Source organism: Barbatula barbatula (genome assembly GCF_947034865.1).
Source record: "Barbatula barbatula genome assembly, chromosome: 4".
NCBI lineage: Eukaryota > Metazoa > Chordata > Actinopteri > Cypriniformes > Nemacheilidae > Barbatula > Barbatula barbatula.
Genome location: NC_136768.1, coordinates 3,762,054 through 3,788,097, shown reverse-complemented (window position 1 = coordinate 3,788,097; position 26,044 = coordinate 3,762,054). Strand labels below are relative to the sequence as shown.

At 39.0% G+C, this 26,044-nt stretch overlaps 1 protein-coding gene across 1 annotated transcript; it reads right to left on the bottom strand.

The window, feature by feature from the left end:
- Window positions 1-733: 733 nt before the first annotated feature.
- Window positions 734-25,496, bottom strand: tmtc1 (transmembrane O-mannosyltransferase targeting cadherins 1). Its single transcript, XM_079453949.1, has 20 exons — window positions 25,062-25,496; window positions 21,495-21,672; window positions 18,040-18,113; window positions 17,536-17,712; window positions 13,749-13,830; window positions 12,790-12,893; window positions 12,396-12,474; window positions 12,206-12,316; window positions 8,896-9,017; window positions 6,990-7,157; window positions 6,308-6,421; window positions 5,919-6,062; window positions 5,547-5,655; window positions 5,307-5,409; window positions 4,990-5,125; window positions 4,742-4,886; window positions 4,162-4,299; window positions 3,676-3,798; window positions 2,767-2,844; window positions 734-2,334 (listed from the first exon to the last, which is right to left on the bottom strand). The coding sequence occupies exons 1-20, from the start codon at window positions 25,370-25,372 to the stop codon at window positions 2,212-2,214; spliced, it is 2,619 nt and encodes an 872-aa protein (XP_079310075.1). The 5' UTR covers window positions 25,373-25,496; the 3' UTR covers window positions 734-2,211.
- Between the last annotated feature and the right edge of the window lie 548 nt (window positions 25,497-26,044).

Below are 26,044 nucleotides of genomic sequence, written 5' to 3'. Positions count from 1 at the left end.
ACCATTTTCTACCATTATAGTTTTACTACAAATAGGCCTACCGTGGTTAAACTGTGTTTATTATGAGACCGTATGTTAGGCTTCATTTGTGTATGTTATGGTTTTCGTATAAATAAAACTAAATTAAGCTTAGTTTCGTAAGGACATGTTTCACAAAAACTCACATTTATATTTCCCCGTTAAAAATGAACGCTACTATATTTCTAATTTTCCAAGGTATGTCATGATCTGTCATAATATTCAAGCTGGTTGTCAACCTGGTTGCGCAATTCTCATTTATAGCTAAATGTATTGTTTGTGTACTTTAACAGTGAAGCTAAATGAAGGCAGCTTTATGGATTTACAGAAGCACAATTGCATTACTTTGGGTAAGTAAGCGAATTAGGCTTTTTAAAAGCCATGTTTTAATGAAAGGTGATTGCATTTCATCACACATAACAATGTTTAAAGCAAAGCTGCATAGGAATGACAAACTCTCTTAGCCAGAGCCGATCCTCCCTATACTACGTAGTAGACGCACTACCTGCGTAGTAGCCTATAGGGCCTTTGCCCTTGAGTACCGGACCAAAAACACTGTAATGCACACAAGACGCTATTTTTATGACAAAGACCTCGTATATTAATATAAATAAATATTTTTTTAATTACTTTGAAATAATAGGTATGATGCACATTTACATACAGTCATGGTTATAAAAGTGTTACTGCACCTTTTTCAAAGTCTTATTAGATTAGATTAGATTCAACTTTATTGTCATTACACACATACAAGTACAGTGTAACGAAATGTAGTTTAGGTCTAACCAGAAGTGCAATTAGCAAGTGCAGGATATACAGTTAGAATAAATATTTAGTTTTACCAAATAATGCAATGACAGGTGTACAAATTAAGTATTTATCCACTGGCATAAAATATAGTAAACTATATTTATCATGTTTTGATTTTGTTGATCACTCATTTGGTTAGTAAAAACACATTGCAAAACTGTTAACAGCTAGATGGTTCCAGAACCACGCTTTATTTAAGGCAAATAATTATTTACATTTTTATTGCATAGTTTACAGTTATGTTTATCTAAATTTAACTATGACAACCCAGACGACTAGGATCGGCTCTGCTTTCAGCACACAAAACACCATTTAGAGGTACTAGATAAAATTTATTAAATAATGATACATCACTTCACATTGGTTTCTGGTATGACATGTTTTAGCATGGCTGCTGAATTCAAGAAATGTTCTTGATGACAGTTCCTATGGCAACAGAACGTAAGTGCAAAAATTACGGTATAGTCGAGGGTACCGCATGACAAATTCTGGCCACCACTTAAAAGACTAACATCTATTTAATCACATGGTGACCTAGTTCAAGGATACAACGTTTATCATTAGAATTTTAAGAGTCATCAGCTTATGAGGATTCTTGATATGTAATGCACTGCACAGGTCAAAATGCCTTTAGTCCACAATACATTCCACAATGATAGCATGTACAATAGGACAAAAATAAATGATGAATGAGCACATGATAAAACATGCTGTCACATTTTCCTTCATTTAAACCACTCGCAAAACACTTCAAATAAATGAAACAAAACAAATGGAAGCAAGCAGACCACCCACAGATTTCTTCCATGTTCATGGAACACAATAGAAGCACCAGTCATCTCTTACATCATTTTGAATGAAATGCTTTTTCGAGGCTTTGCAATCAGTCAAGCTGATCGAGCTCCAGCGCTCGAGTGGAACATCTACGGCCCTGCCTTCGGATCCCAGAAAAAGTCCTCTCAGAGACAGATCTTTTGTTTAAATGTCTGATGGCACACATTAAAAACGCCCCATTATCTAAAGTGGACCCTTCAATCTGCAGTCAAGTCTCAGAAAATGTTCTCCCCATCCGTCCTGTAAGGAGTCAAATGGCTTTGGGTATGACACACAAGGACAATGGTTTGGACTCCTGAAATATGGTTCTGCAAGATACCGCAGTGATGCATTGAGGTCAGAGGTATCTGCACGGTCCATCCCTGGATGGAGAGGCTATTTGGATTAGTAAAATTCAAGACCCCTCTTGTAAAACACAGAGGGACGGAAGCAGCCATTTATCATCTCCTGAGTCTTGAAAGCTGTGGTTTGCATCGTCCCACGCCCACCCATCTCTCTTGGTCACTGCTCTTCTGTGTTTTTGCAGACAGCTCAAGTCATGCCATTGTTTTAAGTCCCTTGTAGTTTTTTCTCAAGTCTGTCCAGCTTGGCCAGATTCTCGTTTAGCAGTTTGGAACCGGGTGAAAGTAGAAGGGCTCTTTGGTAGTACATTCTCGCTGCTGCATAGTCTCCCTAAAAGAACACAAACAGGCATTCGAAAAGTGCTTGGGTGAATCTCATGAAGAAATATCTACATTTACATTACATTTTATCCAAAGCGACTTACATTGCATTATCCTATGCATTTTTTGTAATGGTCTAAGGACATTTTAATTAGTTTATTTTACATACAAAATGTAGTCTTATTATACTCCTCATTATTATTTGGGGGGGTAAAACATTTAATTATTTTCAAAAGATGACATTTATTATTTAAATTTGACAGTACACTGTAAAAATAGATAAATATGTGATTTTTTTATTTACATTTCATAAGTGGAAAATGTCTTATTAGAAAATAAAAAATAATGGTCCTCCAATAATTTTTAATTTAGACAGTTTTATAAAATATCAGGGGCTTTATAATTTAAGTGTTTGCTTTAGAAAACCTCTCATTTATCATACCTTGATATGCTGAATGCCGCCCATGTTCATCCAAGCTTGCGACTGGTCAGGTTTGAGCTCAACAGCAAGTTTGTAACTCTGAAAACATAAGATCAATACATGAAACACTCTGTACAAAGTATATAGTCAGTGATACGTTCAATAGCCCAATGAAATACGACCAGTTTATAATTCATAACCATTGGAGGCATATTTGACAGACCGGCTCTACCACAGATACGGTATCAAACCACCACAAAAAGGCTTTTGTATGGGGCTTTGTAATCCAGCTTTGAACCGGAAAGCAGAATTGAGCACTTTTGCACTTTTGACCTGAAAACCTGAGAGCAGTCTGTTCTCATCTGTCCTTTTGTGGTCAAAATAAAAGTAGGACTACAGGCCGATCCGCAGCGGGAGACCGGGAACGCTTCCAACCACAACAGCCTTCTTATTAACCAAAAACTGTCTGAAATGTCCTTTTAAAGGATGTTGTGAATACTGAGGTTAACAACTAAAAACAGTCAAATGTTTCTTCCGGATGAGATGAAGTCTAGACTGGAGATAAAAGGAAATCACTGATGTCTCCGTGACAGTATCAGGACACCAGAGAGGAGCTGTGTGAAGGGAAGAGACGGAAGAGAGAACTGTTTCATCTAACATCTTGTGTCTTGCAGACTGACTTTAGACCATCAATGTTAGGTCTGGTCAACATTGCAGCATATTCTATCCAAGAACCGGTTACTGAGATGCTAAGGGGATGGATGATTGACAGGTCAACCAGGTTGTATATCTTGTTCATCTGCAGTTGTCTCAAGAAAACAATAAATTATACTAAATATTAAAATACTCTGATTTTACCCCTACCTAAACCTTGCGCACAAGAATGTGAAGAATTTTGAGGATCTGGATGATAACTAAAGGTAAATTCACCTGGAAGGCTTGGTCAAGATCGTTCATCTCTCTGAGCTGGTTGCCCACAGAGAAATGCAGCTCTGCCCGCACCGCAGCGTCTAACGGCTCCTGCCGCAGGGCTTTTTTCAAAGCATCCAATGCCTGAAACACAAGCGCACATTCATTTTAATAGTACTGAAATGAATCTGCATTCGCAAGTGCAGTCTTGGGAGCCATTTATATTTCTCTTTAAGGAGAAGGTCCATTTATTAAAGAAAAGAGGGCATGTGTAATAAAGAGAAATTATCTACGATTCATTCTAGTCTCCGGATAAGCAGACGCCTTTGCTGGGATTCAATAACATTCCCTTTGAATTGACGACTACAGCAGAATTGTAAGACAGCAAAATAAAATCCTGCTGGAGTTGAGCTCAAAATTAGAAAAAGGCTTGCGTTCTCCCATTCAGTAAGGGGCAATAAAAGCGAGCATGCATGAATTAGCACACACAAACCCACGTACACACACCTCAGTGTGGTTGCCTTGTTTGCTGTAGATGGCGGACAACAAGCGGTAACATTCAATGCAGTTGCACGTCTTTGAAATGATGCCCAGGGTCATCTTCTCTGCCTCTGTAGAGCGGCCCGCCATGGCTAAAACCTGCGCCTGTCGAGAAATAACAAAATAAATATAAAAAGAGAGACAACCCGCTTGTGTTTTTCAGGCAGGGATGTGGATCACTGTGAAAGGTCTTTGGAGACGCATTTAAGCAGATACACTTCAAGCAAAGCTTTCTGGAAGAAGCTGAGCCAATGTTGTCAAATGTAATAGCAAACTCTGTTTTTTTTATTGTGAACATTATTTGTGTTTGTATCTATTTTGTAAGACAAAGAAAGCCAGAAGACACAGAACATATTGAAACCCTTAACCTACTATGGTAGTCAATGGTGACCAAGAACTGTGTGCTTATAAGCATTCTTCCAAATCTCAGCGTTCATCAGAAAACATAAATGTATACAAATTTGGAACAACTCGAGGGTGAGTATTATTTTTGGTTGAACTGTTTCTTTAAAGACAGTATTGATTCTTGTTCAAAGTCACTTCTTACCAGAGCGAGCCAGATATCAGTGCTGTCTGGCTGAAGCGTGGCTGCTTCTCTGTAAACCTCCAGGGCTTCTTTATATCTACCCGTGTTATAGTATAAAGCACCCAGAGGGGTCAAGATCTCCACCTTACGAACCACCTGCAGGGCCCTGTGTGCAACACACACACCCAAACACCCAAAACTTAGGTTTGCTGTTGCATTCATTGTAAGGTGGATAATCAAATCGACTATTCAGTTTGATCTCATCTTACCTTTTGTACCAAAACTCTGCTTCTTTATTGTCATTGGAGGAGCGAAGAAGGCGGCCCAGGTTCACCATGGCAACATAGTGAGCTGGCTTAAGACGGACAGCTTCCTGGTAATGAAATGCAGCACGGTCCCCATGACCTAAAAGAATAGTGAGTAATATGTACACAGTGAGTGCATAACAGAAAATTTTTGTCTTATATGTAAAACTTTCTTATGGTGTTCCATTATTATTAAGCTTTTCGATTTTCTTAGCAGAGCAAAGCCCCGACGACTATTCTGGCTAAAAATCAAAGAATTTAAAGTGAATGAAGTCTCTCACCTGTGTCCACCAGGAACACACCGTAGTTATTATGGAGGTCAGAACTCTCCGGGCAGTTCTCAATACCCTTTGTGTAAATCTCATTTGCTTCTTTAGAACGCCTCTACAAATAGAAAGGAAAATGTGCATTCAATAAAAATAAGACTTGTTACGAAGCAACAAATGTCCTACCATCACTGAATTGTTTTTTACTATGCGTGTCATTCAATGTAACAAAACCTGAGAGAGAAAAAGAGAGACCTGGTCAGCATACAGAGAGGCGAGGCTGGAGTAGGCATCAGCGAAATGTGGACCGAACTGAATTGATTCCTGTAACATCCTCTCACCTTCCTCCTCCTTCCCCTGAGTCCTGGAAAACAACTCGATTACCATCGTCTTCCTCACATTCTGTACACAAACACACTCAGTTTTCCTCAACATTGGTCTTATAAGTACAAATTCCTTAACATCATTTAAACAACATGATATTATTTGACAGCCAAATTATAATTATATTCATGCCATATCTGTAAATTATTCTCATAATGTTTTAAAATTTAAGCTTAAAATATTAAGAATATTACTTTTTTATTGTGTTACAGCAATACAGCAATCATGTGGATTTATATTTACTTAAGGAGGTTGCCCAGGTTGAAGAGAGCTCTGTTGTGTTGAGGGTTTATGCCCAGCGCTTTCCTGTAATAAATTTCAGCCTCCTCAGCCTGGTGAGTCAGGGTGCCGAGATTATTCAGAGCGCTGGCATGTCGTGGGTACAAACTACACAGAGAGAGAGAGAGAGAGAGAGAGAGAGAGTGAGTGAGTGAGTGAGTGAGATGGGGAATCGTTGGAATTTACACAATCGATCAAAGTACTGATTCATAATTGATGAGAAATGGCATAATAGTTACACAAAACACAGTCGAACAACATGATCTTGGATTTAATATGTATTCTTCACTTTAAATCTGATACAAAACTATAGCCAATCGAAATAAAAGGGTTAAGCACTCTCACATACATACCCAAGGGCAGTTTTATAGTGGTAAATGGCTTCTTGGTTTCTGCCTCTGTCCTTCAGGAAGTTGGCGTAGTTGTAATGAACTTTAGCATTGTGAGGTAAAGTCTGAATGCCGGACCTGAGGGTAGGTGGGAAGAAAATTGTTCAGAACCCCGAGGACCTAGAGAAGAACTACAGTGTGTGAACCCTGAACCACACAAACAATTCCTAAATCATATTCATGTGTTCCCAAAAAACCCAAAATGCAACTACAGCAAATTTCTCTCCGAACTGTCATGGAGACTAAATACTTGATCCAAGTCTTAAAATTGAAACTAGAATCCATGAAATATGAAATAATACAGACATATTAAATAAAATGTTCATGTCATGGTCATTTCAATAGGTTGATGTCAAGATTTATAATGTATAACAGCATGACATTAAATGATTGATTCTCAAAGATAGCATGCCAATGGTACTTTTTTTGACAACTTGACAAAAGATATTCAACTTTGTTGTTGACTTTTGTCATTTTTGCTGTTATTGCTCTTATTTCATTTTTCTAATTCCCGTCTTTCATGAGAGAAATGCACAACACCAAAAAAACTATTTTAACACGTATCTTTAATCTTGCATGTACTGTATACACTAAATAGTAAACAAATCCTGGGAGAACGATTGCTTTAAGACACACAGACACAAACCTGAACAGGGCTTCTCTGGAAAGCCAGATTTCATTCTGTTGGATTGTCTTCCAGGAGAAGAGAAGAAGAACAACCAGCATGGACACTGTAAGCGCGGCTGCACCCCATCGACTGACCACTGAATACAGTCTGTTCAGTCCATGAACCACCAGAACACAGTAACCCATACTGCACAGACACAAGAACAGGGTCTTCTTCACATTAAAAATCTTTCATAATATGTGGAACAGTAATAAGACACACAAATGTAAATTTTCTGGTTATGTACTCCTGTTTTCAGACATCCAAAAAACCTCATTTAAACATGTATGAGGCGACACCTCCCTTTCCCAGTCGAGACCCACTCTTACTAGGAGACAGAATGTATGAAAACTCCTGCGGTTTCACACCTACACTTTTACTGCTTCCCACACTCACATCACATCTTTCCGAATTCAGCGGTACATTCACATTTGGATGGCTTTTGTAATTCTGTATAAGATTCTTTTGTTGAACTTTTGTTGAAGTTTTATTCCACTGCAGCTCAGGTCTCTTAGATATCCTTGAATATGGCGCAGGTCTGTCCTTCAAAGTTACTGTATAGAATTTAACTGTTTTACTTCTAGGCAAAACCTCTCTCTTTTATTGCACAAATGTAGAGAAACCAAATGGTTACGAAAATGGTTTTCTTATCTCCTGTTTGTGAATCTTATGAAACCTGCGACGATATCCATATATTTATCCAAAAAGAAAGGAAATGTTGCATGCAGAAAATAAAGTTTTAAGGGAAATTCTGTCATGAATTTCTCACCCCAAGTTGTTCTACAACTGTAAACATGTCTTTGTTTTGTTGAACGCAACTAAAAATATTTGGAAAAATGTTAGCATATGACATTTATAGGACATCATTGACTACCATGGTAGGAAAAATGTAATTGGTAGTCAAATGTGTCCTAGAGCTTTTTGCTAAATTCCTCAAAATATATAATTTGTGTTTACCATAGAACAACAAATATCCAAATATATTTCATTGTGTTCAACAGAACAAAGAAATGTATAATGCTTGGAAAAACTAGAGTGAGTAATTCATGACAGAATGTACATTTTTGGAAGATTGTTGTCATTTCATTAGTTGTCTTCAACATTTTCTTCTGTATGCAAAATAATTATATACTAAACACATTGTAAAGTATTAGCAGTATTCTATACAGTACAGTTTTAAAAATATAATGAATGTCACATAGCACTGTACATTTAAATGACTTATATATGATATGTTAAAATGCGACTAACGTCTTTGTAAGATTGCAAAACAAAAACGCAAATCATTTTTTACATGATCTTTCTGCTTCATAAACATAAAGAATATGAACCAGTGGCCAGTATGAGTTCCTCACATTCCTCTCATAGCTCTGCTAAATTCCTGAAAATATTGTGTGGAAAGTATGTGTGCCGTCCTTACTTATCTTTGAAGTATTGCTGTTAGTGCTTACAAACACAGCGTTGCTAATATCCACCCAGCGTGCACACAGAGGTGCTGCTTAAATGCCAAGATAAGTGCTGGGCTGCTCCAAACACAAGCCATTAAAATTCACTAAGCAGAAACCTCTCATTACTCATAACCAAGTGTGTTCGGGACCTCGACGCCATGCGTCTGTGTGTTTACGTGCGAGCGTGTCTGTTGGGTCACAGCTACACTCTGAGCTAATGAGATAATTTTTTAACAACCTCTATTTAGTGCCGCGCCTCATTGTTTAAATTACAGTTTAATCTCTAAATTTGCACACTTGACAAACACTCACACATTTCTAAAACAGTGCATTATGGGAAACGTTGTTCTGACTGAATATGCATTCTTATCAGTAGCCTGTTATCCTCACAAAGGGATAAGAAAAGACAGAGTAGGCGCACACTCATACGCACAGACCTGGGCATGTAGAGAACTCTTTCTGCCACCACAAATCCCACACGGAAGAAGAGATTACTGGCTGGGATGAAGGGAAAGACCAGGAACAGCACGCCTACTAACACCTCCTTTCCTTCTATTTTCTAAACAAAGAGACGAAACAGAATAAAAGAGAGATGCAGAGACTGAGACGCTGGTCAAACCATGTATTGTTTTGATAATAGCAATTATGTTGTACATTAAATGTGAATGACGTTTGTCAGCGCAAAACTCCCAGGGTTCCCAGTGTACCGCGGTGCGTTTGCTAAGGAATTCTCAGCATTTTGAACACGTTTCGATGCAGTAAATTCCTGGCTGGATGGTCATCCAGATACTCTTGATATGAGTTTGGAAACATCCTTTAATATAAGTCTATGTTATCTTTGTCAAGAATCACCAGGGGGTTGGAGGGGCTTCCAGGCCTACTTTTTAGGCCCGGGGAACAGGGGTACACCCAAAAAAGTTGGCCCGGACAAACGGTCCTCAACAAATCACAACCCAAGCAAGCCAACAAACACTCAAGGGCAGGTTCGACACGCCGTTTACTGTCTTTTCCCACAACGCTACATTAGCTTTATGCGAGTCTGTAGGCTTGAAAAATGAGCTGTTGTGTTTTTATTAATGCACAAGATCATTAAATGTGACAGCTGAAGAATGGAGAGTCAATAGAGATATGACATGGATATGCAAGATGATGGTGGAATGAAACCATAACTGTATCACACTCAGTTTACTTCGAATACTCTACGCTGATCAGAAATAAACTATAATATTGAAACCATTGTCTGGATTTGTTTATTCTCACAAGGAAAATCCAATACACACCCAGACAGGATATAAATGTTTTAAGATTGATTCTTCCCCCGAAGTGCATTAGAAACATTAATAACATTTGAATGTGAAACAAATGAGCAGATATTATGACGCATGGTGTCAAAAATGCTATGTAAAAGCGAGTTTAACATTTAGCACACAGTTATCGTCTCGCTCTTGGAGCCGGATGTGTGTCTTTGAGATTATTAACCTAGTAAACATTTGCAAAGACACAGATTGGAAAGTCATTAAGGTGAATCGCTGACACACGGCTGATATCCAAGAAGCACGAAAAAGGCATAGCCAAAGGCGGTATCAAACACTCATATTTTTGTATTAGTTTTTATTCCACCAAACAGGCTTTTTCGTCTGCTGTACCTTTAAGACTTTTATATGTAGATGTGTTTTATTATGATTAGCTAACCGCTTGTTAGTAAACCTAAAAAGACATAGATCTGTTAATGTTGATGGTTATTTTTAGGACAAAAACCCTATTCACCAATTTTGAATCCGATCAAGAATTAAAAGTAATATAAAATGATGAGAGACAAACACACACACACTCAGAGAGAGAGAGAGAGAGAGATGAAAAGCTTATGTTATTTTGGGAAATATTACAGGGCTAAAGGTGGGTCATGCAAATAATGATGGCTTTGGCATTATCCGTTTTGCCAGTCTCCATCTGTTGTCATGGCAGCGCACATAGAGGTCATTCGCTACCTGTCCCAAATTGTCAATAGACCAAAATCCATTCAGTAGCATTCACCTCCTTCATTTCAGTCTCACCTCGCCTTTTACTATTTCTCTGTAAAAAAAACTCCTTACCTCTTCCTTTGTGTGTGCAGCAACACAAGATATGCTGTAAATACAGTCCTTGAAAAAAGAAAACTTGCTCTGATTTGCTTACAAGTTAAAGTGCATTTTTTATCATTCATTTAATGCCATGAAGTTTAACATATTCTTAAATCCTCAAACTTGATTGTTTACATTTTAATATAGATTTTAAGTCTCAGATTTTCTCTGTGACCATTGGACCAGATGTAAACACACGACTAAGGACTTGTGGAAAGTCAGTTTACTTGTGCAGTATTTATTAAATATGAGTTCAGCTTGAGAGTATTTGCACACTCACATGCCGCGATGCAGGCGGTTTACTGACACTGGTCTGTCAGAATCTGTCAGACACACACTATGAATTATTCAGTCAAGGGAATATGAGATCTGCTGATCAGAGACAGGGATATTCTCTCTTTCTCTCACTTTTCGTCCTTCATGTTTTCTCTGGGGTGAGTTGGAACAGCCATTCTCAAACACACTTTTTTCTTTCTTCAGACTTGAGTGGAGACATATGAAGGTTTATAAAAGATCCATGAAGGATGTCCCCCCCACATCAGCACAATACTTAAAGAGCATTATGGGAACCGTCAAACAATGACTGACATCTTGACTAAAGTGACTTAAATGTTTTATAAGCTTTACTGGAAAGTTTACAATTCACGAAAAAGTAAATATAAAGCTAAGGCAGTGTGTGGGACGTTTTGGATTGTTTTCTGCAACTTTGATGGTGAAAGTTATTTTATACGCTTTATGTTTTTCTATGAGGAATTCCACAGCGAGCGAAAGTCAAGTAACATTCAGAATATAAAGTTGTAATGTGCAGCTTTTCTAATGCATTAATGTAACTTCTACTGGAATAGGAAGTAAAGGCAGGACAAACTCGAGGAAGTGGATCCTCCCGCTATTAAAAACAGCCAATACCATTTAATTGACCTCACAGCCTGGAATTTGATGAGAAGCTGAAGTGCTTGATGAGGTCATAAATATCGTCGATCTCTTTTGGCCAACAATTTATTTTATGGGGACTAAGATTTGACTTTTAAACTCATAAAATTGTTATTGAATTGAATTGGCCCCCCTTCAAAGCATTGGTTTATTTTTATTAATCACATTTCTTAACATCATCTGATGTAAAAAACTATACATTTACTTTAATATCATTCCACCTATATTCTTATTCTGCATCTTGTTTTAATTTTTTCAAATTAGAGCATCTTTCTTACATGAATTGTAGTCTGAATAGTATATAAAGCTGAGGTGCTTCAAAACATTTTAGAACTAAGACAAACCGAGCAGAAACAACAGCCTGATGAACTGAAGAAATAATCTCACTCCATGGGTAACCTGTGCGTAAATGTGTGCATCGGCTCACGGCAAACAGCTGCCTCACGTGAGCATCTGCAGACTCATTCACATCCTTGCTTCTTATTTCAAGGGTTGCTTTGGAGATGTTTAGCGAAGAATTGGGTTCAAGCACACATGAGGGAAACGGATAGAGCAGTGGGGTGCGAGACAGTGTGAAAGCTTTCATCCCCATCAAACGGTGGAAGGTTTGTTTGTACGTGACTGTTATGACAGAATAGGTGCGTGAACCTGTCGTCCCGGCGGCTGTCTTGACATGTGTAAATGTGTGTGCGCTCACCTGCAGATGTGTAACACAGGTCACGCTCAGTGCCAGCATGACCAGAGCTAGAAGAAGAGATGCAATATTCCGTCCATCCCACAGAGATTCAACCAAAGGAATACTTCCCACCTGTTAAACACAACATGCATCAAACACTCACTTAAAAGCATCTCAGCGTGAATATGGCATTTTACGTGATGCAATTTACCTGCCAGTCGTAGCAAAGCACTATGGGGGCCAGTAAGAGCCAGGCGTTGAAGGCGAGCAGATAACAGTATGTGAGAAACCTAAAAATACATATCATGTAATATTAATAGGAACACTATAGAGATTTGTGGGATTAGGGATTTAAACAAACCCCTTACAGTATGTTTAAGCAATAGGAACTCTTGCCTTAACAAACAGCACCCAGCCAAGCATATAAATCACAATTCAAGCGTATAAACTTGCAGATCTAGCTCGAAATGCTGAATGGGATGTTCTAATGGGCTCTCTTTTGCAGCCAGAAGTCATACAGTGGACTAGAATATTAAAGATTAATACAAATATTTATAGTTTTAATATTTCTCTGCATGACAAAAAAAAAGAGTCATCATACTGACCTTGTCAACAGGTACAGAGAGAAAGATGCAGGATTGTCTTGTTCTGAAAACAGTGGCATGGAGCCGCCCATCAACCATAAGCGAATAGACATTATGACGATGACCTAAATGAAAAACAGTCAAATATCTTGTGAATTTATTGCAAATGGGGTCATTGTAGTCTAATGGTAATGGATCTAGGCTGCTAACCAAAAGGTCAGAGGGGTAGGAGCTATTTCATTATTTCTCAAACCCTCTGTGCCCATGGGACAGAAAGCCCTTATGCCCAGTGGGACTATTCTTTGCAAGATGTGTTTTGTGTTGCTTTAGAAAGTAATTGCTTAGCCTTGACACTTGGCCCGGTTTCACAGACAAAGCTTTGTTCTAGTCTCAAACAAAAAGCAGGTTTGAGTTGTCTTTATTGAAAACAACTTCCATTGTCATATCTTAAAATAGATATCAGTGCCATTGTTTTGTTTCAAGATACACACCCAATGTTTGTTTTAATATCCTAATTTAATTTACGTCTATTCCTTGCTTAATCTAAACACTGTCTGGGGAACCGCCCCTTAAAATAACCGTGAATCGTATTTTTTCCCCTGTGTTGACTTATTTTCTATTTTAATTGTACGAAACACAATGTCTGATATTATTATATATCTAATAATCTGAAAATTATTATGCAATATGTCAAATTACATTTCAATATATTGGAACCAATTGCTTATATTTAAAGTAGAAAGTACTTATATAATATATTAAAGGGGTGGAAATGCACGCGGCACAGCACAGGCATCCTCCATGGAGAGCGGATGAAGGATTCTGCTGATGTCTGTGTTTTCTTGGCAATGTGTGCACGTGCTTTACATGCTTTAAGTGACATGCTATATAATCCAGATTTTACTACATCATACCACCTGCTAAATGCAGATTCTGCTTTAAGAATATCTAAATACCGTGGTGAAAACGTGGCAACTTACGTGTAATGAAACGACACAGGCACGCTTGATGAACGGAGAGGAATTTCTCACGAGGTCCTTCAACCTGGAGTGTGACAAGTGCCTAAACACGAAGCATAACCAGATGTGACAACCCTTCATCGACTCCATAACTCAATCAACAAACTCAATTTCATTCATTACAGACTTCATCAAACCCTTATCTAATTAATTTACTGCCATATTCATCTTCTAAATTAAAGCTTAATTTAATGTATTAACCGTAACAATACTTTAAACTTAAATGGCAGCATTTCTATTTGAACAGCATACAGTGAATTTTAAATCAGCGTGACAGCTGTGACTAGAAATGAAGTGAGATGAATGGAAGGGGAGAGTAGAAATAGGAGTGAAAGTGAAATAGAATGGGGCGGAGCACAGGCGATGCATCGCACTTGTGCTGATTGACCGTGTGTGCGTGCATCAGTCCCTTTTACAGTGTATTGTCCTCCAGGGACCAGTAAACGTGCTTGAAGGGAATAGTGTAATACAAAAAATGCCAGACTCCCGCCCCTCTGTCTCTTTCCTTTATTGCTATACCCTCTTTTCGGTTTTTACTGCCTTTTTTTGTCCCTTCCTCACTGTAAGACAAAGAGAATGAGACAGCACAGTCTTCCATTGCATAGTAAGTACTTGTTAAACTTTTAATTTACCTTTAAAACAAACATAGTTCATTAAAACATAGTTACTTTTTTATCTCTTAAATGACCCTTAATATCAAGAAAATGCATCACATAGTGAGCATTACAATAAGTTGCCATTTTATTTTTTATCTCAGACAAAGCACACCCCTGTGACGTCTACTGTATTAATAATAATGACTTTAAACGACTGTTTTGTCATAAGAATACATTACAGCCACTTTGAATTCACTGTTATGGAACCGCAACGATAGTTGCACAAATGCAGGTTAAACATTCAGTCATGCATTTTTAAGTATCTGATAGGGCACTTAAGAACATCACGCTAATGACGAGTTATAAGAGAGAAAAGCAAGTGGCTCTCCACCTCCTCACTACAAACACACACGCACCCACACTCGGGCACACGAGAGGACAGGGTGTCTGCAGGCATTACAGCGTCCATCACTCATTATTCTTCAATCATGTTTCACACTGTGTGTGTGAGAGGGTTTGTGTCTCGTGTCGTCCTCAGGATCAAAGGGAGCAGCAAAGGTTTACAGGCACTCTTGAAAATCAAATAAAGCTGTATAGCCCTTCATTCCCTTGAGGACTGAGATAAACTTTGTGCTTCTTCAAGGTTGTGAAGAGTAATCATTCACTGCCAGAAATCTACAGTCAATGTCACTATGCTCATGTAACTGTCATTCCTTTGTGATGTCACCGAGGCCAAAATAACTTCCTGTTACAAGGACACCTTAGCTGACACATTACACAAAAGCATAAGTGAAATTAACGAAATAAAACGATACCAACTATACAATAAAGTTCTTAAAAAATCAAACCAATTCCAACTCTAAATTCTGACTCGATACGCCACGTAGTTGTATTCGCACCTGTTAGCGGTGTATTTTGCCAACCATATACAGTCAGGATAATGATCTATATTACTTAGCGGAACAACATATTATCAGTAATATTGGTAATACCATCTGATTTATTATTACTAACAAATGTTACCGTTTATATAACAATGCACATTTCAATAAGCCACTTGCTTCTGAGCATTACTGCAATTTTACTGCGGTTACATGCTAAGATCACTTCCTCCCATGGCCGATCACTTTATTTCTTGAGACACTGTTTTATTTCTTGTCAATCTGTAAGGAGCCTGAGGTCCTGTTCACTGTGATGAAATAGATGCACATCTTGTTCTGTTGATCTATGCCGAACACATTGAATTGCACATAGTTATCGCCGAAGAAGATAAGCTTGAGACTTGCATCATTGCAAAAGTGGCTTTGTTCTTTTCCTCGGTATTGTTAGTGGCTTTGGATATAAAGTCGAAGCATTGTCTAAAAAATAAGCCTATTTTTATTAAACATATTCAAAATGCACTTAATAATGGATAGTTGGAGCTGAAATAATGTTGAACATTGATGGTTGATTTAGCTAAATAACATTAAACGGATAACGTTTTCTGGCACACCTTGAGAGCCACCCGCGCAATGTGAGACAAAGCCCCGACCACACATTGTGACATCATGCATTAGAATATCAATACAGTAGGAAATAACAATTCCCCCTTTATAATTACAATTTTAATACCGCTTCAATATGGAGTAAAATTGCTCTAGATGGCGTAATATAATTGGTTCACAATAGGATGAGGTGGTTTTCTCATATACCTGCACTCATCAGCAAGCATAAACCTTGGTTGGATGAAAAACCACCGATTGATAACATTTTGTTCTGTCCTTCACCACTACATCAAGATCTGTATCTTTCAGTAATGAGAACCCAAGGGCTAGTCAGTGCGTCCATCTGCAGTTCCTACTCACTGATGAAGCTCTTTTCACACCCTCACAAAGTGAAGACCCAGCGGACACAGAGAAGAGTTTAAGTAGCCGAGACTCTAATTGAAGCAAATAAGGTTCACATTGAGAGAGACAGCCAGAGAGCAAGACAGAGAGTACGGTAGTGTGATTTCTGTTTGTTTCGCCCGATCGACTCTCTGTGAATGCCAATTACTGCCAGCCCCGAACAAAACAGCCGGCTGTAATTGGACTATTGCTTTGTGTGTGTCTGTCAAAGAACTGTGCGCTGATCTCTGCTTCAAATAACTGTGCACACAATAAGTTTGGCACCAGTCGGACAACAAGTCATCCTTTAAATCAAAAGTTTCAACACTACTAAAGCCTACACTACTTTACTTTTGTAGGGCGCATTTGGATTTGGGTTCAATATAAACGAACCATTAAGAAGGTCTTTCTCTATCGCTTTGCATTTAAGTGGCACCCGTAATGTTGTGTGTGTGTACAGAGCTCTTACTTAAAATCAAAGCAAATAAATGTGTTGTAATGATACAAACCCAGGCATGGTATTCTGATGATTACCTTCACGCAACAATACACAACTTTGTGTCGATGTGCAAATTGTGCAACACATCTCGAAATGGGAACTGAATAAGGTCAGACGGTATGTCAGCATGCATTTGCATATTTTGATGAGGTAACCAAATTTTCAGACAGTACATAACCGGTCGATGTCCCTGGAGGTGTCTGATCGGTAAATCCTCTCTTAATGAATTTAGAAAGTATGCACGCTATGTGATCCGATTACATGATATGATGCTATTGGTTATTTCTGGCTCGTCTAAGTCTCAAGCAAAATGTGAAAATCATATGGCTGTGTCTGATGGCTCGGTCTACAGTGGAATTCTCCATAAACTTTCAATTGAAGATTTAGTTTTAAACAGAGACACACCCCCGACATGCAATTTGTACCACGCCAATGAGAGATGAACATGTTTGTTGTTTCAAATCTAAACACAAAATGCTTATAGATTATCATTAAAGGTGGATTTATGTCTTTCGTGGAAATATGGGTACGGAAATAGTAAAGTGCTGGTATTATGATGTCATAACGACAAATACAGTATATGCACTGCTAAAAAATTGTAAGCTAAAAAGATTAAAGGCCTTAATGTTATGCTGCAAAGAACATTTCACTGCTTTGTAAAATCAAAGCGATAAAACCAATGCAAGCTGTCAATCATTTTTGATGGGTCATAACTGCAATTACACACATGAACACACTCGTCAAAACACCCCAAACAAACACACACACACACACATGCGGTAACTTACATGATGAGAGGCTTACGGCAGATCACCAGGAAATCATAGAGGACGCAGACACCAAAAACCGTGATGCCCGTCTCTTTCACCAGCATGGCGCAGGTGCCCAGCAACAGACTGAGAGACAGAAACGGGAAAGAAACTGTGGGGGGGAAAACGTCAGCCCTTCTGCCTACTGACACACTCCTGAAAAAAACATTGAGAAGTCACTAAACTAAAATAGAAACAATAAATGGTGTCATTGCTATTTTCAAATGAAACAGCAAATTTAAACCTGAGCATTAAGAAAATGTACATCACATTGAAATATTGGCAAACATCTGATTTTACTTTCCCAGGCTTAAGACTGAATTATGGATAATAAATAAATGTGTAATGTGAATGTTAATTATAAATATAATGTGCACAATTATAGTAGCCTAATCAAAGTCATTTTAATTAATTGTTTAATTCAGCAATTCATTGCGAGATCTATGCATGTTTACAACGCTAATAGAAAGATATTACGGTTACCTAATATAGGAGAGAAAGGCAAGAAGGAATAACATGCTGGCTAACACATCAGCTCTCCCCACGATCCCAGACACCTGCAACACACGCAGTTTTACATTTACAACTCGTGCAATAAATGCAACAAATCAGTTTGATTACAATAACCAACTGTAAAAATCTCTTTATTTGGACACCATTTTAACAGGTTTATCATAGGGAACCGTTGGTATCTGCTGTGTGATCAATGATCATTAGAAACAAACAAAAAAGGAAACAAATGAAATGGGCAGAAACTGAGATGGAAAGAAGAGATTTACATCCCTGCTCCAGTCTCCATTTATGTTCCCATCCCCCTAAAATGTACATCATTCTTAAACCTCCCTCTCCTTTCCTCTCCTTCCCCTCCCCTCATCTTTTTCCTCCATTCCTCTCCCCTTTTCTCCTCTCCTCTATTTTTTCTCCCTCTCGTAGAGGCTCAAATGTTAAAATGATCCCACAGTTGACACACTCCACATCTGGAGGATTTCTGAAGCCCATCCCCCCAAGACAGAATTCCACAGAATCAAATACACACACATGTACAGGACACACCCCGGAGCAAAAGACCATACATGCACCGCTGGTAACGTGTGTTATTGCACTCCCGAGATGTCAGCTTTAATGTGAATATAGTAAAAGCCCATCGGCCCTTAACTCAACTCACAGTCTGAGTGGCCGGCTGCGCGGCGGCCGTGTATAGGCTAGTAGTCAGCAAGTCTATGTAAGTAAAAACCACTTTCTTAAATCAGCTTAGATCAACCAGGAAAAGTTTTTTAATAACAATGTTCAAACATGTATTTTGCATCAATTTCCACGTATGAAATCTATAACACTGGAGAGAGAACGCAAGCATGCATAAATTGACAGCGAGCCTACCTAACATTATAATCCTGTTTCTTGATCTATTGTCTTTGGTGCCGAACGACGACCCATGAATCTTTGGGGCCCTTCAAGGATGTGGATTCAAGCACAACTCAGCTAAGCTAAGCTAAGCACGCAGACACACACACACATACTGAAAGGTAATTGTATATCAAGCTGGAGATCTAAAACGGACTGCAGTTTGTAAAAAGACCTACAGCGAAAACCTCATTTCAGCCAATTACCTAATTCTGAAAGAATTTCATGAGAACAGCTGCAGTTAAGTCCTGACCAGCCCTGCCAACAGAGGCAGAGGAGTACACATACAAACATTTCTGTATATACAAACCTATACAAGGCAAACACAGTATAGTCTCATGCGCCTTTTAACCTTTGTCAATGTAAACCCATAAAAGTGTAAGTGAGTATAAACAAATCCTTTTTTATCCTCCTGACACACAGTGCTTATGCCATTGAAAGGTAGTCCAGAAACGTGTTAGAAACGATAAGATCTGGAAACTTTTAGTAAATGTGTGTGTGTACGAGTATGAGTAGGTGAATTTAATAACTCTACATGCTTTAAAGATAAACACTCTTAAAACCTACAAACGAAAGATATTTCGAACAACACTGGTAACCAAACAACACTGGTTCCCCATTGACTTCCATGCTATGGACACGAACACCCGGAGACATTTGTCAAAAATCTCCTTTTGTGTTCCACAGAAGAAAGAGTCACATACAGGTTTTGAACGACACAAGGGTGATATTTTGGGTGAACGATTCTTCTAACAAATAGAAAGATTTCCTATTAAGCTTTAAGCAAACACACATTCCTGTCAAGAGTCATAAATCCACCTAATGACAGGACAGGCAGGTGTTTCACTTAAAACACGGCATGACATCACGAAATTGCCGGGTGCAGATTGGTGGCTGAGATAGAGGATGTCAAGCAGATGGTAAACATGCTGCGGGCAGACTTCGATACAGTCTCCAGGGAGGAAAAGAATGATCTCTTTCATCTTCCATCAGGTTCCTGCTGATGCTTGTAAAGCGATGCTCCTCGCAGCTAACAACTAGCCAACTGCCTGTCAGCAGTCCCAGCCACGAGGACACAAGCCCAGTTAAGAGAGAGGCTTGTGTGTGGATGGTCGGCCCGGCAACCTCGCAGAACATCTGATGCCGTGTTATGGGATATCAGTTACTACAATATTGACACAGCATAACAGACGGAAATGTCATTGTGGGTCATTGTGAAAATGTTGCTTTTAATTAATGATTTTTTATGATAAACAGAAATTCATATGTAAAATTAATTTCTATTCTATTAAGCTACTTGTATGTAAAATCGTGTGCTTGATTTAATATTAAAGGGATAGTTCATCCAACACATTTACTCACCCTCAAACCCGTATGACTTTTTTCTTCCACAGAAAACAACAAAAGAAGATAGAGGACAGCGTCAGCACCCATTCAGGTCTATTGTATGTGCCGGTTAACAACATTCTTCAAAATATCTTTTTCCGTGTCATACGGGTTTTGTAATGAAAAGAGGGTGAGTAAATGATGACAGAATTTTATTTTTGGGTGAACTATCACTTTAATTCACATGCATTCAAGTTTCTATGGATTCTTCAACATTAAGCTGAAGCGACCAAGTTCAAATCTGATTCGCAACATTTCCATTTCATTATGTTCTTATAAATGATTAAATAAAAAATGAAGCTATACCACATAGACAAACACACAGTGTGTCTTTCCTATACTTATCCAAACACTAATTATATTTCTGCCGAATCAATCAGATCTCAGAGGATGCCACCTGTGTGTGTGTGTGTGTGTGTGTGTGTGTGTGTGTGTGTGTGTGTGTGTGTGTCTCATTAAGGCTGGAGGGCTGCCTTGCAGCTGTTGATGTATAGTATTGTTTACACAGCGCTGAGGATCACAGTTTGGCTCGCTGGATGGATTCGCTCCAAACTCCTCGGCAAACGCTCTACTGTAAACAAACTCTGCTCCCTAAAACACACAAGCAAACACGCAATCCGCACCATCTCCGTAAAACCTCATGAAAGCCCTTAAGTTATGAACTACTGACTCACAAAACATTAGCAGTAACTATTCAACAACTTTCCATTTATTAACATTAGTTAACATGAACTAACAAACAAAAAATACTTCCATTTTGAAAATGATGATGATCACTTTAACATTTAATAGCACTATGATGTACAACTAATATGGCTAAGAAAATAACTAATGTTGATGAATAAGATATTATTGAGAAGTGGAACCGCATTAGCCAACCACAGCCGTCCAGAAAAATAAAAGCACTTGGCAGGCGTTTTTATTCAAAGCGATTTACATTCAAGATTTTTTAGAATGTATGTTACAGTGGGTTGAACACAAGACAAGTTTGTTGCAAGCACAATTCTATACTAAATGAGCTACAGGAACACAACCAAACTGAAAGATTTGTTTCTAAAAAAATAAGAAAACCCAAACTACAGACGATAATCGAAATTAAAAAGGTGACCAAAGGTGATTCAAACACAGTCTAGATTCGGCTGGAAACTCACTGCTTCTGTGTGAATGGGGTGCACTGAGAAGAGGATGGCGGTGAGGAAGGACAGGTTCCTGTCGTCAAACACACATTGTTCACAGGTGTGCATGAGCAGAGCTGTCACCGTGCAGTGCAGACACACATTCACCAGGTGGAAGTAGAACGGGGTCATGCCAGCCAGCAGAATGTTTAACCTGTGGTGAAAAGATATCGAAAGATAGTTTACAACTTGAATCAGTGAATATGAATGATGGTCTGAATTTCGTTGTTGCATTTGAAACGACGTCAGGATGAAATCCCATTAGTCCAAAAAACGTTTAAACACAACCATATATTTAATAATAAACGTCCCAATTGGCTGTGATTGTGTTCCATCAATTCGTTTTTTTGCTTTTAGTGTGACAAATGCTTAGACACGGGAAACAGAAAATATTTTCTAAATTCTTATTTATTTATGATATCAAGTCTAGATCAGAATGGCAAAACAAGATCTGCACGTGAAAAACCTTACAGAACCTTAAATTACAGAAGAAATTGATTGACCTTGCAATTTAGCAGCACAGAAAGTGCTTCAAGAAGAACGACATGTGAGCCGGCAACAATTAGCCTAAAGCGATGCAACATTAATGAATTTCCATGGTCACCTTGACTTGAATGAGAAACCGTCATGGAGAACGAAGATGGATGTAGATGAACGACCATGAACGCATCTCACGATTCACTTAGGGTTCTTTCATAAGCTATGATCATACATTAGCTCACCAAAAATGTAATATCAAATGTCAGGATTAAGACGACTTATTACAAGAATACAAATAGTCAAACCCTAAATAACTTTGACAGGTTCAGTGGCAGCTTTACTCGAAGACCAACTGGGACAACATATACCTTGTTACGCAAGCATATCGAGCTGTCCGTGAGACTGCTTTTCACATTATTTAACATGAGTCAGTGACCACACCTGTCACATAACATTTTGCGCTGAGCTTGATGTTCAGCAGCCGGGGAAGAAGACATTCACGATGAGAAAATTGAAAATGGCATGACGGAGTAAAAACAGCAACGACGTGAAACACTTTGTACATTAGTGGCTAATAAAAAAATCTATGTTTGTTTAACCAGCACTGATTAATATGACATGGAGAATCATTGAGTGCATTACAGTCGCTAAAAGAGAGAAAGAAATGTCTTTAAGCCTCATCAGAGCTGAAAAACATCTCTCCATCCATGCTGGGTGCTCAGTCTGTATTAGCCATCAAACACGTCATTAAGGCATTCAGAAATCACAGAGCCGTAGAAAACTCTTGGCCACATCTAACAACAGCTAATTGCAGATCTACCCAAGATTACAGCATCTTCTCCATCTGCTTTGAATGCTTAATCTGGAAAACTTTTAATGGAATAGTTCAAAGTAATTTATTTCAACATTTGCTTATCCTCATGCCGTTTCAAATCTATTATCTACGCCATTATATTTTTTGTGAAATCTAATTTCTGTCTTGGAAAGTAGATTTTGTTTTACAGTTCTTACCATACTAAAACAATTAATGATGACCAGGGTACAGCAAAAAGTGTTACAGGGGAGCCTTATCTGACAGCAACATTCTTAGTCGTCAGGATACGTTCTCCTGCTTTGATAGAAAATGTAGTGAAATCAGGCTTGAATTCTGAGAGCGTATTTGTTTTGGTGTTAAAGGCAGCACTCAGCAGAGTTAATGTGAGACAAGTATAAACTTTCTACAGTATCTAATGGAGCAGAGGGGAACAGTATCTGACTGTAACATTCTCAATTGTCAGATACCGTTCCCCCAGGTATGACTAGCAACATATAGCCTTGACTACCAAGCCTTGAGACCAACACTGTTTTTGAATCCACCTGAATGTCAAGAGCGGTGCAACTATTCTTTGATATTTTCCCTTTTGGTGTTCCTGAGAAGACTGGACGAAGATAAAGGCGAGTAAACATCGACAGAATTCTTAGGCAAACCAGTCATTTAACACAGTCTTGCGTTTGTGGAAAGCCACTCCATTAAGCTCCAACTCACTGTGCACGTCTCCAAAAGACAGCTGAAGTTTTTCAAGAGCCTGCATCAAAGAGCAGATAAAAGACATGAGGATCATGCTGAGATACAAGGGCAGCCCTGTCTGCAGGCTCTCTCACAGCTCTCCTGCACACACATTTCTATGGGCTCATGGGTATTTTCATCCCTCTCATCCCCCCCACACACAAGTGGAGTACTGTACAAGCAGCATCCTTAAAGGTCTTAAAGGTGTTTCTGATATTCGTTGATCCTGGATCCCCCTAGCAACTGTATAGAAATGGGTTAAAGAACACCTTAGCAACCATATAACACGACCTACTGTCATAGTGTTGAATCCTAAAGGGAATTTCACACATTGAAATGCATCCTTGTAACAAAATTGTATTAATAGAAACATTGCATTTCAATAAATGATTGCATTCATTTTTATTTAAAACACTATGTTTTCAGAGAAGCAGCTAGGACTGAGATCTAAAAAGAAAGATCAAATGGGACCAAAAAGTATGCTGTTAATTGCCTTGCTAAAAATAAGCCTCTTTTACAAGAAACAATGTCCTCCTGCGGTCTTCATTCCTCTTTGCGTTATCTCAATGAGGATAATCACTCGTGATCTTGTAGAAAAGCTGTCAGATCCCACGCCATATGGATTATGACGTCATTTGGCGAGAGGAACACCCCGCGCTCTAAATCCGGAGGAAAAACTATCTCTCTCTCTCTACCTCCGACACTGGTCTGCCTTGTTTCACCGCAATCAAGTACTTTTTGCAAGTGAGGAGGGATCTAAAAACAGCTCTCGTCATAAACTGGCCAACATGTGCGGTGACATTTTGTGTCAACAGCTGCGCCATCAGGATGTTAATGACGCTGTTCGATATCTCAAGTTTACTGAGCACTTTCGGTTTCGTAAGTACTTGGTTGGACCAGACCGACGTCTTGCGTCTGCACGTTTCGTCGCGCATCCCCAGCGTTGCGGTCTGAAGGGGGTGTGTCAAGTTAAAACAACTTTTCCTGCAAGACGCATTCACCCTTGCGTTACGATTCTTTGCGCTCAGTCTTGGAGTTTGGCACACAAACGAGCATCTTTTTATGGGACGTTTATATTTCATGCATTTTGCTGACGCTTTATCCAACTCGAGGTTTGTTTTAGTATATGCGCTACCTGGGACTAAAACCATGACCTTTGCGTTGCTGGCGCATCTACAAGTCTCGCGCGCACGCCCCGATTAAAACTATTACCAAATAATAACCGCATTCACCACGCCCTTGGGTTCATCTCCCTTAACACATGATTGACAGATCAATAATTACAGAACCCACGCAGCAACTGCAAATTCCACTGCGCATGTCAGCACAATTATTCCCGTTTTTTATCATTTGTTTGCTACTAATTCTCTTTAAAGATGCTTTGCAATGACGCACATTGTGAAAAGCTCAAGGCAAAAGTTTACGAAATTGCAAAGTGCGTTGAAAAACTATCCAGCATGCTTCTCTGAAATGCGCAAACAGCTGAGATCAAAGTTCCATCTGACATGATGCCTTACTTGAAAGTGAGGATGCAGAGGGGTCGGTAGGATTTGTGGCTGGTGTTGTCAGCCATTCGTTTACCCCAAAAGTCATTGGTGAAGATGCTCCGCAGGCTGGACCCTGGTCTGACATCCGGATTGTTGGTGATGGCCCATATATCATCATGCACAAACTCTCCCCAGAGAGAGTTACTGTAACAGAGCGCGCACACTGCCACCAGCGCGGCGTACCGGAGCAGCTGGACTGTCGTTACCGACATCGGTAGCGCGGACGGCCGCCGGTGGAGAGGATGAGAGGCGGCTTTGGTCCCTCGGTTGTTTGCTGTCATGTCGGTCCGCGTCTTGCATGCTGTTTACGGGGGTGAAAAGGAGATGCGTCCCGTGCCATAGCCCGTGTGCTGCCCTTACGCTCGGGTAGGATATCAGCTCTGAATGCGTAATGTTAGCGAGTCTGAATGCGTTTGAGCTGCTGGAATCTGTGTAACCGCCTACCGGCGCATGCGCAGGGGAGCGAGACGGGAGAAAGCGAAAGAGAGATGGAGACAGAGAGAATATTTAACCTTATTTTTTCTTGTATTGTACTTTTGTTGTTTTACTTAGAAATAATTGTAGTAAAATGCAAGGCAAGTCGGTTTGGATAAAAGCGTCTGCCAAATGCATAAAGGTAAATGTTTTTGTCATTACTTGTCTGAAGTAAGATTATTTGGCATTATTGTAGAAATTGAGGGCAAGAGTGAGAGAGACATAAATAGGCAGAGAAAGAGAGGGATGTAAATTAGAAAAGAGAAAATAGAAGACAAATAAAAAAACACAGGGTGAGAGATGCATGCATATTATGGCAAATATCCATCCATATCATATCCATGGTTTCCATAAAAATACCATGGATATTAAAATAATATTTACTCTATTCCATAACTTTTATCACCTTTCAAATCCTTTGTTAATATTGGATAATCCATATTAACGCACAGAGATCCTGCAGCTTCAACACAGGAAAT

Bases quoted from the DNA above. Each gene is read 5' to 3' on its own strand.
- tmtc1 (XM_079453949.1), bottom strand. From the start codon at position 25,372: ATGACAGCAAACAACCGAGGGACCAAAGCCGCCTCTCATCCTCTCCAC. The intron at 18,114-21,494 runs GTGAGTTTCCAG...CGTGTGTTGCAG, and splicing joins ACCCCATTCACACAGAAGCA to GTGTCTGGGATCGTGGGGAG. The intron at 17,713-18,039 runs GTAACCGTAATA...TGTTTTTTTCAG, and splicing joins GCCTTTCTCTCCTATATTAG to GAGTGTGTCAGTAGGCAGAA.